Here is an 11,949-nt window from a genome sequence, read left to right on the forward strand (position 1 = left end):
GGGCAGCATGGCTACCATTTAAGAAGGGGAAGCTTTTGAGACTAATAGCTGCAACTTCTAAAAGAATATGGAAGAATATTTTGATTGCCACATGCATTTTCAGATATCTGGAAAGATTTTCTCAGCACTTCAATCCATTTGCTTGATTGCTACTAGAATATAGCATGTTAACACCAGGAAACATTTAGAAAGTTGCTGTTACCCCGTCGGCACTGGCAGTGTGGAGCCTTTCTCTTGAAGCCATTGTCTTTTGCTGCACTAGTGTTTCGGGTATGAGAAGAGCATTGGCTAAGTAATAAAAATTTGCCCACTTAGAAATAAATTGTGGCATCTGCTTGAAGTGTRTGTAGGGCTAGAAGGGCCAAAAGGTATTTCAAGAAAGAAGTCATCATGGACCCTAAAAAGGAGAGGAAGATCAAAGCAGGTTATTGTGTCTTCTGTGAAAATATTGTTTCTTCCATTTTCTTCTATGGATGCGGGAAGCCTGTTTGCTGCCAGGCTTGTACAATATGTGGTGCTGACACTCTGTTTCCAGAGATATACACCTGAAATATGTGGCCAGCTGGAGTTTTCAAAAAGCCCTAGATGACTAACATGAGGGTGGTTTTAGACTGCCAATATTCATGAGAAGCCTCTTGGACTAAACATCAGCCACATCTTTCTTCCCGTTACCCACCAGTCATTCACATGGCAGATTTTTTTATTCTTTCTTAGCAGGAAGAAAAAAATCACCTTCCATCACATTCTTACACATAATTTACCACATTGGGGGACGGATGAGTAGGAAAAGGATGTATTTCATTTACAATCTTATGCTTTTTCTGCTAAGCAGATCAAATATATCACTTATATGTAGTAGTAATGCTGTATTTCTTCCGGTTGGAATCTTTTTTTTTCCAGGTGGAACATGTTCCCTGTCAAGTTTCTTACGTTACAAAACAATTGAGTTAGTTGAGATCTTAAGCATTACTGAGAGCCATGACTCATATTCACTATGCAAGCATCTTTCGCTGTTTTAGATGTTGCCTAATTTTTTTGTGTATTTTTCTTTCATAGCTTGTCTGCTCTGAGCAGAGTGATAGGTGGGACAATCAACATAAGGGATGGGTGCCCCAGTACTAGGTACAACCTCCTGAGTAGCTYGAGATCCATCTTTCAAAGCTCCTTGGCATCTCCACGTTCCACACAGAGAAAGGGAAAATMATTTTGTTCTACACAGAGAGACAGACTGTGTAGAACAAGAAGGAATTACCTATAATGCTAGATATGTTAATTTAGAAGGATTGAAGAGAAATCTGTTTTAGCTTTATAAGAATTTATGCATAAATGTGTAAACTATTCAAGGAAAGATACAATCTAAACTATTACTGGTGTTAACAAAAAAAACCAAACCACCACCACTTTTGCTGTTGCTTACCAAATGACATCAGAGATCCTTCTGGAGAATGCTGTTAAAATTTGGGGAACATGAGTGCTTGTACAGAATCCAGGTTTTCTAGTCCTTGTAGGTACGCCTTCTCTTGATGGGCACAGTCTTTCATGAGACAGTCCCATTAATGTGAGCTACTGGAATTCTTTCAAAAGATGTCTCTTGCTAGGTTCCACAAAGAGATGAATATCTSCTTGGTATCTTTAGCAAGGAGCTCAGTTATGAGAAAGCTGTGGCTGTACTTGKGTATAGTTCTCTGATTCAGTGGTGTTTAAAATGACCCCTTCAAACACCGGAGTTTTGCACGGGCATTTTGATAAAATAGTTTTTCTTTTGAACCACAGGAACATGAACAAGGTCATCTGTTGTTAGTCTTAGAGAAACAGTGTGGTGCAGGAAATTTTGATTTGTTTGTAGGGTTTTTTGAAAGTAGTGCCAGCTGACTGCTGACTGTAAGTTCAGATATCATATATGGGACACCTTCTGCTGGACTATAACCACCTAAGACATTTTAAGTCCTAAATGCTTGGATTTTCTTTCTCAAGTCTAATGTCTTTAGAGAATAAACAAAATTTTTCTTTTCTTTCTTGTTTGATTTCTGATTCTTATTCCTCGTAGATCAAGAAATCTTACGTAAATTAGAAAAGGAGAAGATTCTCGTGTTCACACCATCCCGGCGTGTGCAAGGGAGAAGGGTGGTGTGCTATGATGACCGATTCATAGTGAAGCTGGCCTTCGAGTCAGATGGCATCATTGTCTCTAATGATAACTACAGGGATCTAGCTAATGAAAAGCCAGAATGGAAGAAGTTCATAGATGAACGCTTGTTGATGTATTCATTTGTTAATGACAAGTAAGTCATTCTGTCTTCATATATGCCACTAAAATAATTGAGCAATGGACAGTTTGAAGATGTGTATGAATTTTTTTTGTCTTACACCCAAATCATTAGGTACATGTAGGAAAACAGGAGGAGTAGTCAATCTTAGATTTGGTATTGTGATTGAAAGTACTAGAAACTCTGGTTTTGTACRACACTTTCATGTCTTTTTATGCTATTTTTTCCTCTTTTGGTGTGTGCCAGTGTATATTTCATGTATGCTATGGTATATTATTCCAGTTCTGTTGATATACTGAACCAGCATTTTTAAGTGCCAGTGGTTAGACTTCTGAGTCCTGGAGTCATAGAAAAACTCATGTTGGAATGAGCCTCAGATGGTCTGTAGCTCAAGTGTCTGATTAGATCCATCAATAGTAGCATCATACCCCAGCCCGCAGATCAACTGCAGTTACTGCTGGTGCCTTGCASTGGGAGGGGCTCAGTGCTGGCACTTGTATTGAGGTGCAAGAGCCCTGGGCACTCAGTGCAGTTTTGCAAAGCTAATAGTAGTGTTTTAAGAAATGGCTGCCTGTATTGCTGCCCGTACATTTGGTTTTGGAATGGGTTATTTGCAGCCCTGCCTTGCCACAAAGCATCAGCTGAGCTAGACCAAAGGTGTCTGTAGCAGTCTAGAGGTGTCCTCAGCCTTTCCTGTGATCTACCTCTCTGGCAATATGATGGCCTAACAAACCTGCTCTCGAGGTACCCGGATTTAAAATTGACAGGATAGCAGGTTATGGTGTAGGGTAGTCATGAGGTTCTTGGTCTTTGCATGAGAAGTATGAAAAGGCTTGTTTGCTTCTATAATACTTTTTTCTCTCTTTATAGATTTATGCCTCCTGATGATCCTCTTGGCCGCCATGGTCCAAGTCTGGATAATTTTCTTAGAAAGAAGCCTATTGTGCCAGAACATAAGAAGCAACCATGTCCATATGGTAATTTGACTTAACCCATCAATTTTTTTGTACTGGGACTGGGGACCAAGCTCCTGCTTTATTTTAATATTGCCAAAACTGTTAAAAACTCTTTAACATTGGTTTTAACGTTGTTTTAGCCTGAGATGGGTTGAAATGCTGAACTGATGGTGGAAACTGAAGAGATTTTTTTCATGTGGTACTTAGAGAACATTTCTATCTACTAGTTGAACTAAAGGAGCAACTTAAATAATCATTCATTGGAATGGATGTAAATCAACGCCTAAATTCTGCAGGTTCCAGAAGCCCTTTTCTAATGTCATGAGATATTGAGGTTTYCTTCCAGAAAATTTATTCAGCTATCTGAAGTTTAGCTACTGAGCATTCCTACAGGCATCCTGACTGAGCTGAAGTCTTCYGGCCTTATGACTGTGGGACTTCCCTATTAAGTTTCCTACCTTTGTATCGCCTTGGCCCAACACAGCAGGTGTGYACAGACTCCCTGGCAGTGCCACATTCAGCTTAAAACGTGGCTGGTAGTGTTGGTCTGCATTCCAGAGCACCAGCTGCAGGACACTACCACTGCCTCTTGTCTCCCACAAAACAGGAGAGGAGCTCTTAGAGCRCACTCCATGTTGCACAAAAAGGTTTGCAAGATCTTTCAAATCAACAGTAAAACTTTAAGTGAGAGKCATTTCTGTTACTTGATGGCTAACAGATTTTGTTTGAAGTTTTTTTAATCTGATTATGTCTATGTTAATAGGGAAGAAATGTACCTATGGACACAAATGCAAATACTACCATCCAGAAAGAGGAAATCAGCCTCAGCGATCTGTAGCTGATGAACTTCGTGCCATGTCTAGAAGCACAGTTGCCAAAACTACAAGTGAAGGAGGACTGGTAAAGAGCAATAGTGTTCCCTGTACCACTAAAAGTGATGGCACTTCAGAACTCAAGCATGCTACTCCAAAGAGGCAATCGGATCCTAGTATAAGGACTCAAGTCTATCAAGACTTGGAGGAAAAGCTTCCCACCAAAAACAAATTGGAAACCAGATCTGTACCTTCTTTAGTTAGTATACCAAGTTCTTCTGGAAAACCCCAAAGTACTGCACCTTTAACTAACGGCCTTCCCTCCGGAGTTCACTTCCCRCCTCAGGATCAAAGACCACAGGGACAGTATCCTACAGTGATGATGGCAACCAAAAATCATGGAACACCAATGCCTTATGACCAGTATCCAAAATGTGAGTCTCCGGTGGATGTAGGGTATTATTCTATGATGAGCGCTTATTCAAATCTCAGTATATCTGGTCTGCGTAGTCCCGAAAGGCGCTTCTCCTTGGACACAGATTATAGGATTAGCTCTGTAGCTTCCGACTGYAGCAGCGAGGGGAGCGTCAGCTGTGGCAGCAGCGATTCCTACGTGGGCTACAGCGACCGCTCTTACGTGAGCTCGCCCGACCCACAGCTAGAGGAGAACTTGAAGTGCCAGCATATGCACCCCCACRGCCGCCTTAACACCCAGCCCTTCCTGCAGAGTTACCACGAGCCTCTGACACGAGTGCAGAGCTATAGTCACGAAGAACCAAAGCATCACCACAAATCTCCCATTCCATACATGGCTGTGCATCTGCAGCATCCCGCAGTGGGGGCTCGTTCCAGTTGTCCGAATGACTACTCAGCGTCTCCGAGTTCGCCTCATTCAAAGACGCTGCATCTGGGGAGAGCCCTCGTGTCCACGAGGATAGACAGCATTTCCGACTCACGTTTGTATGAAAACTCCCCTTTAAGACACAGAAAGCCTTACTCTGGCCAGGAAGGGCTGGGAGGTTGGGACAGACAGAGCTACGGGATGGATGCCTATGGCTACCGCCAGACGTACTCCTTGCCGAGCAACCCCACGCAGCCGTGCTACGAGCTGTTCACCTTCCAAAGCCTTCCYGAGCAGCAGGACCAGACCTGGCGCGTCCCTTACTGTGGAATCCCGCAAGACCCCCCAAGGCACCAAGACACCCGGGAGAAGGTTTACATTAACCTCTGCAACATCTTCCCCCCAGATCTCGTGAGGATGGTGATGAAGAAGAACCCTCATGTGACGGATGCTCAGCAGCTCGCTGCGGCCATCTTAGTGGAAAAATCTCAGCTAGGTTATTGAGAGATGATGCATCTTTGTGGTGTCTTGTAGTTTTCAGCTCAGCTCTAACGCTGAGGGAGGTTTGCTACAATAGCATTTGGGATCTCCTTCTCAGCAAGGAGGTTATATAGTAATCCATTTATGTGAAATACTGTATCATGGAGTCTGTATGTATAGCCCCATGCATTGGAAGTACCAGATATGTTTTGTGTTCTAGTTTGAAAATTTTTAAATGGCTATTTTCACATCTGGAGGATGTTCCAGTTTAAATTAATATATATATATATTAAAAAAAAATCTGTGGTCTCTGGTTATAATCTTGGGTGCATCAGGGGTTTATATGCAGCACTTTCTTATCATTGTTACATTTTGTTGGGATTTTGGTTTCATTTTTTAACTTGCTGGATGCTTATCCTTGAGCTGTGAGATATTAAAGCAACCTGCAGAAAGAGGATTTTGCTACTTCTGGAAGGCARTTTTCAAGCCAAGTTTTTGAATTTTTACAACACCCCAAGTACGTCTGATATATGTTTGTTTTTGTGAGCTTTTTTGTGCTGTAATCATCTGTTTGTAGAAAACAAATATTTACTACAGCAATGACTTAATTTTTTGAAACAAATAATTAAGTTACCAGTTAACAGTGAAATGGGTAACAATATATTGGTAATTTATAGTATGGCACTTTTCATTGTTCTCTTTTGTTTAAATAGTTACATGTTTTTGTTGATGCAGTCAATTAATAAGATCAAATGCAAACAGAGGAGGAAATTTTTTTTTGTTGTTTTTTACTAATTTATGGATATGGTAAAAGCCTTATTGCCAGATTTTCGAAGGTGCTGAGAATTTGCAGCCCCCTTGGAAGCTAAGAGAAGCTGCAAATGCTCAGAACCATCCCAAACCAGGCCACCCTGTTTCAGTTCTGTCTGTTGTTACCCAGCTCTGTGTATTTCTGGTCGGTAGATGGGGACCTGAAATCATAGGGCCCTGTTTAGTTGTTTTGTATGTTTTTTCTTTGTATTGCTGCACAACTGTACTGGATAAAAGATGCTTTTCATAAAATATTTACCTGTTTTTAAATGAATTTAATTATCTCAATGCAAGTTTTGTATTTAAGATACTGTTTGATTTTTCTTGCTATTTATCAAGGCTGGCCTGAAAAGGTTTTGTGTGTTCAAGATATGCAACCTTTATTAACTGCACTATGGTAATGATATTGTAGCTCAAAAKAATAACTTAAACTTTTTTTTTTTCTTTTTTTGACTGGGGAGGTGAGGGTTGTGGGGAGAGATGATACTGTAAGTGTTCCTGCAGTTAGTTTTTCGCTTTTTTGCATTGTGTAGGCCTGATTCTTGCCACAAATAGTGTAGTTTTAGAAACAGGCAAACCAAGTCTGTTTTGGTATTAGTAAGGGATATTTCTGGTTTAAAGTCATGGGTTTTACTAGCACCTCATAAGCTTTTATCTATATATCTATATATAGATATTTATATATATATATATATATGAAAAATAGAAATAATTTCTGCAACTGTCAGACGTACTGCCGTGACACGATCAGTTGCTGACAGTTTTAGGTTTCCATCCATTGTAATGATGTTCAGTGTTAAAAAATGTCACTAGTTTACACTGTTACAGCTGATAAATTTGGTACTTGCTGGAATTTTAAGTAAGGCCCTGAAGAACCAGAAAGTACCTTTTACTGTTGATACAAATTGTATCTTTTTAACTGAGAACTATTTTGATTTGTAGATTAGAAACACAAATGTGTAATTATAACTAGTCTTTTGGGCAACATTTTATCCCTTATTTAAAAATTAGAGATTTCAGACATAGAATAGATTTAGGCAAGTGAAAGTAGGTATTTATTTAGGTGTCTGTCTCAATTTCACATACTAAAAGGAAAATATAAACTATTGGCATCTTCTACCTTCTAAAATCTTTGTAGTGGGAACTCACTAAAATAAAGGTAAAATGCTGCCTGAAAATGATGTCCAAGCACCTTTGAATATGAAGACGTTTTCACTACTTGTGTGACACCGTGTGTTGCAGCAAGTAGGGTTTGGGTATACAGTAAATGCTTCTAAAGAGCATTGTGCTATAGACATATCCAATAATCTGAACCATGTTCAGCAAACCAATTCAGGACGTGGTGCTCCTGCAGCCTGCACTGCCGGTGTGCTGCAGATCTGCCATTGACCGTCCCCGTGGCAAGGCCAGAGGGGCTCTGCTTTGTCTGTTTAGGGAGAAGACCTCTTCACCTGTGGCAACAGTTTTTCCCTGGATTGGGTTGGTCGCCATCCATAGAGCATGTTTTAATGTAGACATTGATGCAGCGCTGATGCTGAGGTTTGAACTGGGAAATGGGTCTCATCTTAGTTGTATGCTAAGATTGTTTAAATTGAATTACACTGAAGTACTACACCATAGTGTAGATGCAGCTGTTTTAATAATGTAATTATTATGTTTGTGGTTTTAATGGGTTTCTACATTTCTTTTTTACGTAGGTATTTACTTCTGCCAAAAGTTCAATTCCTTTAAGCATGGACTGAAACGTGCATATGTAATAGAAGTGTTTTGTGKTTTTTTTCTGTGATGTGAGCACCAGGATGCTGCACATGTCACAGTGTGGCCTAGAGCAGGGGCTCAGCAGGCTTAACCTTTGGGATACCTGTGCAAGGAGGYGTGTGGGACTGCGACCTGCATTGCCCAGGCCTGAGTTACCGGTGTCCATTGTCTCCACATGCATCCAGTGCAGTATTGAATCCCCAAAAGGGTGGTGATCGCTAGAGAATTCTTGTAATAGGTTTTGTGCTTTGTACACAAGCACTGAAAATGCTTTAAAAATATAAGAGCAGGAGTAATTTGGTGGATTTTAATGTTGTGCAATGATGTGCTAGTTCCCCTTAGACTCRCTTATGTTGGGTAAAGGAAATCTACTGTGGACAAAATGTTTGCCTTGACACTTCCTTTTGTTTTCTGTGGTAACAGATTGAGGAATTGTGTGTGAACTCCTCCACAATGAGATCAGTCTGTATATTTAACAGCTTTTAAAGAGGACACCAGTAACAAACACACAGTGATACTGGTCAAATACTACCTTCTTCTGTGTAATTGCTTTGATGCAAATAACTGAACTGTAACCTCCTGTGATACTTAAATAGCAGAGGTAATTYAGTGATACTGTCTTGGCCCCAAGTGCCAAAGATGCAATGAAGGATTTAGTACCTACCTAACCTCAAATTAGAGCTGTCCCTCAGTTAAGGAGAGGGCAACACTTTTCCTTTGTCTTCAGTACTTGAGAGTTGTTTTGATATTTAGCAGAAACTCWGTATTTTTAGATAAAATCCCAAGCTGTTATAACTGCATCAGTAATAGTATATAGATATACAGTATTTTTAATACATTAGCACATACATTAGGCATTTGCCCACAACTGTTTTCAATACAATAACATGTTGCCAATATTTAGAGTTTTTAAGTATGTCCTGTAGCTAACTAACTTTGAGCTGAATATGCCCAGGCTATGACAGTATTAATCACTTTGTTGTCTTTGATTTTTTTAAAAATGTGTAATATATATATATATATATTTGTATATATACACACATATATGTGGCAAGTGGGTTTAAGATCCTACTAATGGTCTGAGGTAAGATCATATCTTTCCAGGTGTCCCATTTTCTTTGGTATGTCTGAATTGTARCTTGGTCCTCCACTGCAGAATAGCTCTGGGGAGAGCCAAAAGCCTGATGTGTTYGTGTGACACCCCAAAAAGAGAAGGCTTTGTGGAAGGCTGGGGTAACCCTCGAAGGAGATTTCTGCAGCCTCGGAGGACGCAGACTGTTGCGGAGCTGTTGATGAACTTCTGCTGTGAAAGTTGTAGCTAATGGTGAATGCCTTTCCAAAAATATCCAAGCTGTTGGTGTGAACCAGAGTACCTCACTTGGAGGGGGACGCCGGAGGCGTTCGCCCCAGCAAGGTGAGCACCGGAGGACTAAATGCCTTGGGTGAGAGATACTGCAGCATCTTGCCACAGTAAGATACTACCAAAACATTTATCACTTTTTTCAGTTGATGGTTTGACCAAGGAATTTTTGATATGTAAAGCTTGAAAAATGAGACACAATGCTTTCCTGCTCTCTGGAGCATTTARAGAAACACCCAGCTGACTTTTCATTGCTATTGAAAATTTCAAATACTGTGCAATTRAAGAGACCATTTTTTAAAAAATAAAAATAACTTAGAAATTATTTATTTTTATTTACAGTGACTTGATAATTTATTCCTTGCATTATAAGGCTATTGTGGAGTGCCATTTGTTGAAGTTTTTTTATCATAGGAACTAAAACTGCTGAGAAGAAAAACCAATAGATTTAAACTTTAAACAAAATTCTATGGCCTTGTTTTATTTTCTATAAAAGGGCTGAGGTTTTATAAATGTCAAATCACATGTTTTATATACTTTGTAAATTTTAGAGAGGCATAGTTTACAAATTTTGTTCAAATTAAATATGTTTGGGCACACTGTTTAGACTAATCATGTAACTAAACCTAGAATCATCTGTATTAAATGGCTTTTCCAGCTAACTTTTTGATCAGTGACATGAGAGATGTTCACACTTCATCTTTAGATGTCCTAGAATACATTTCTCAAGGTTTCATCAGAAGCTGGTGACCTAGGCTCCCAATGACACAGGAAATGTGCATTTGCATGGGAAACATCCTATGGAGTGCTGGRTTTTCCTTGCCACACAGTACAGGGAGACGGGTTGGTGCCTATCAAGTCTGTCAAAGATGTTTATAAAGGCACTGCCGAATACCATGTGTGGTTCTCAGTTACCAGTATGCTTGAAATAATTTTCCAGCTTCTATTTTCAGGTTGCTGTAACTTGTGCTTGGAGTTTTTATTACTCTGTTGACCCTTAACCTAAGTGATTGCAATAGTTCTCGTTCCCTCTCACACTCAGTCGCCCTCGGAGGGCCCAGTCTCCCAAACACCAACACTTCAGCACAAGTAGAGGTGTGGGCCAGTTTAGTGGTGGTAGAGGAGACCTGAGTCAGACTGGCATGTGTGCAAGTGYGGGAGGGCTGGGGCCTTAAGCAAAGCTGGAGAGCCTCCTCCTCCCAAATATGGGAGATACCACTGGTGCTYACAGGTCATTCAGCCAGGATTGCTCTTTGCAGGCATTGGGAACACCTACAAACCAAATTTACTTAGATGTTTAAGCACATCCATCCTCTGTATTTCAAAGTATAGCAATCTACTCTTCGCCTTATAAAATAAAACCTCTCTGCTTTTTTTTTTTTGTAGAAGAACCCAATTTCTTTTGGTCTCAGATAAATTAACCATGTGAGATTGGCTGGTTGGTTATTTCCTATTTGAATTATCTTAATGAAATTTAAAAATTGTTTTCCTGCCATACTGTAGAGTGTCCTGCAAGGAAACAATGCAGATACAGCAGCAATAATTGTATTTTCTAGTTCTTTTCCCAGTCCTTATCTCTGTATTTGTGTTGAGTAGGTGAGATTTTAATACTGTCCTGAAGTCTGCTTTGGAAAACCAAGTTAACCATTAGTTTAAAATAATGTTTGGGCTATTTGATAAAGCAATTGTCAAACTGGCTCTTCATTCCTTCACTGGTTGTTCTGTATTATTTCTGTGATGTGACTATTCACATCTTGAAACCACCTTTAAACCATTAAAAACCATGTACATGGATTCTGCTTTTAGAGAAAAAGAATAAAGATTCATTTTCTTCATTGATGGGCTGGCTTTGTTTCATGAAAAAAAAAATCTCTAAAGCAGTTAGCAGTGAGTTACAGACATCTGTGTATTCCTACACATACAACAAAATGGCACACTCTGAGTAAACTGAGTTTCAAACATAAAATCATAGAAAGGTTTGGTTTAGAAGGGACCTYAAAGATGATAGTTCCAATGCCCTTGCCACGGGCAGAGATGCCTTTCACTGGACCTGGTCAGCCTGGCCTTGGACACTTCCAGGGATGGGGCATCTACAGCTTTCCTGGGCAGCCTATTCCAGTGCATCACTACCACCACTCTGAAGAATTCCTTTATAACATCTWATCAACCTATTTTCGTTTAAAACCATTGTTCCTTGTCCTATCTGCCCATATAAAGAGTCCTTCTTTTTGTAATCCCCCTTTAGGTTCTGGAAGGTGCTATAAGCCTCCCTGGAGCCTTTGCTTCTCCAGGCTGAACAACTCCCACTGTCTCAGCCTTTCTTCGTAGGGGAGATGCTCCAGCCCTCTGATTATCTCTCTAACCCTCTGGACCTGCTCTTACAGGTCAACATCTTTCTGGAGCTGAGGACCCCAGAGCTGGATGCAGCTGTGTTCCAGGTGGGGTCTCACAAGGGCAGGATCCCCTCCCTCACTCTGCTGGATAAAAGTGGCTTTCTGRGCTGTGCACACACATCGTTGACGCATGCCGAGCTTTTCAACCATGAGAAACCCCAGATCTCCATGGGGCTTCTTTCAGTAAGTTCTCCAGATCTGGACTCATGTCTAGGATTGCCCTGACCCAGGTGCAGCACCTTTGCATCTGGACTTGTGCAGCTTCCCTCTGG

The 11,949-nt window shown here is 40.4% G+C and overlaps 1 protein-coding gene across 1 annotated transcript in view; it reads left to right on the plus strand.

Annotated features, from left to right (window-relative positions):
* Positions 1–11,094, plus strand: part of ZC3H12C (zinc finger CCCH-type containing 12C) — a 32,309-nt gene extending 21,215 nt beyond the window's left edge. The window contains exons 4-6 of the mRNA XM_057368473.1: positions 2,048–2,282; positions 3,138–3,244; positions 3,987–11,094. Of these exons, the coding sequence (XP_057224456.1) occupies positions 2,048–2,282; positions 3,138–3,244; positions 3,987–5,380 (1,736 nt within the window). The 3' untranslated portion in view covers positions 5,381–11,094. The remainder of the gene's footprint in view (positions 1–2,047; positions 2,283–3,137; positions 3,245–3,986) is intronic.
* Positions 11,095–11,949: the final 855 nt, after the last annotated feature.

Source organism: Malurus melanocephalus, unplaced genomic scaffold (genome assembly GCF_030028575.1).
Source record: "Malurus melanocephalus ecotype Western Australia unplaced genomic scaffold, MMel_1.1 scaffold_93, whole genome shotgun sequence".
Classification (NCBI taxonomy): Eukaryota; Metazoa; Chordata; class Aves; order Passeriformes; family Maluridae; genus Malurus; species Malurus melanocephalus.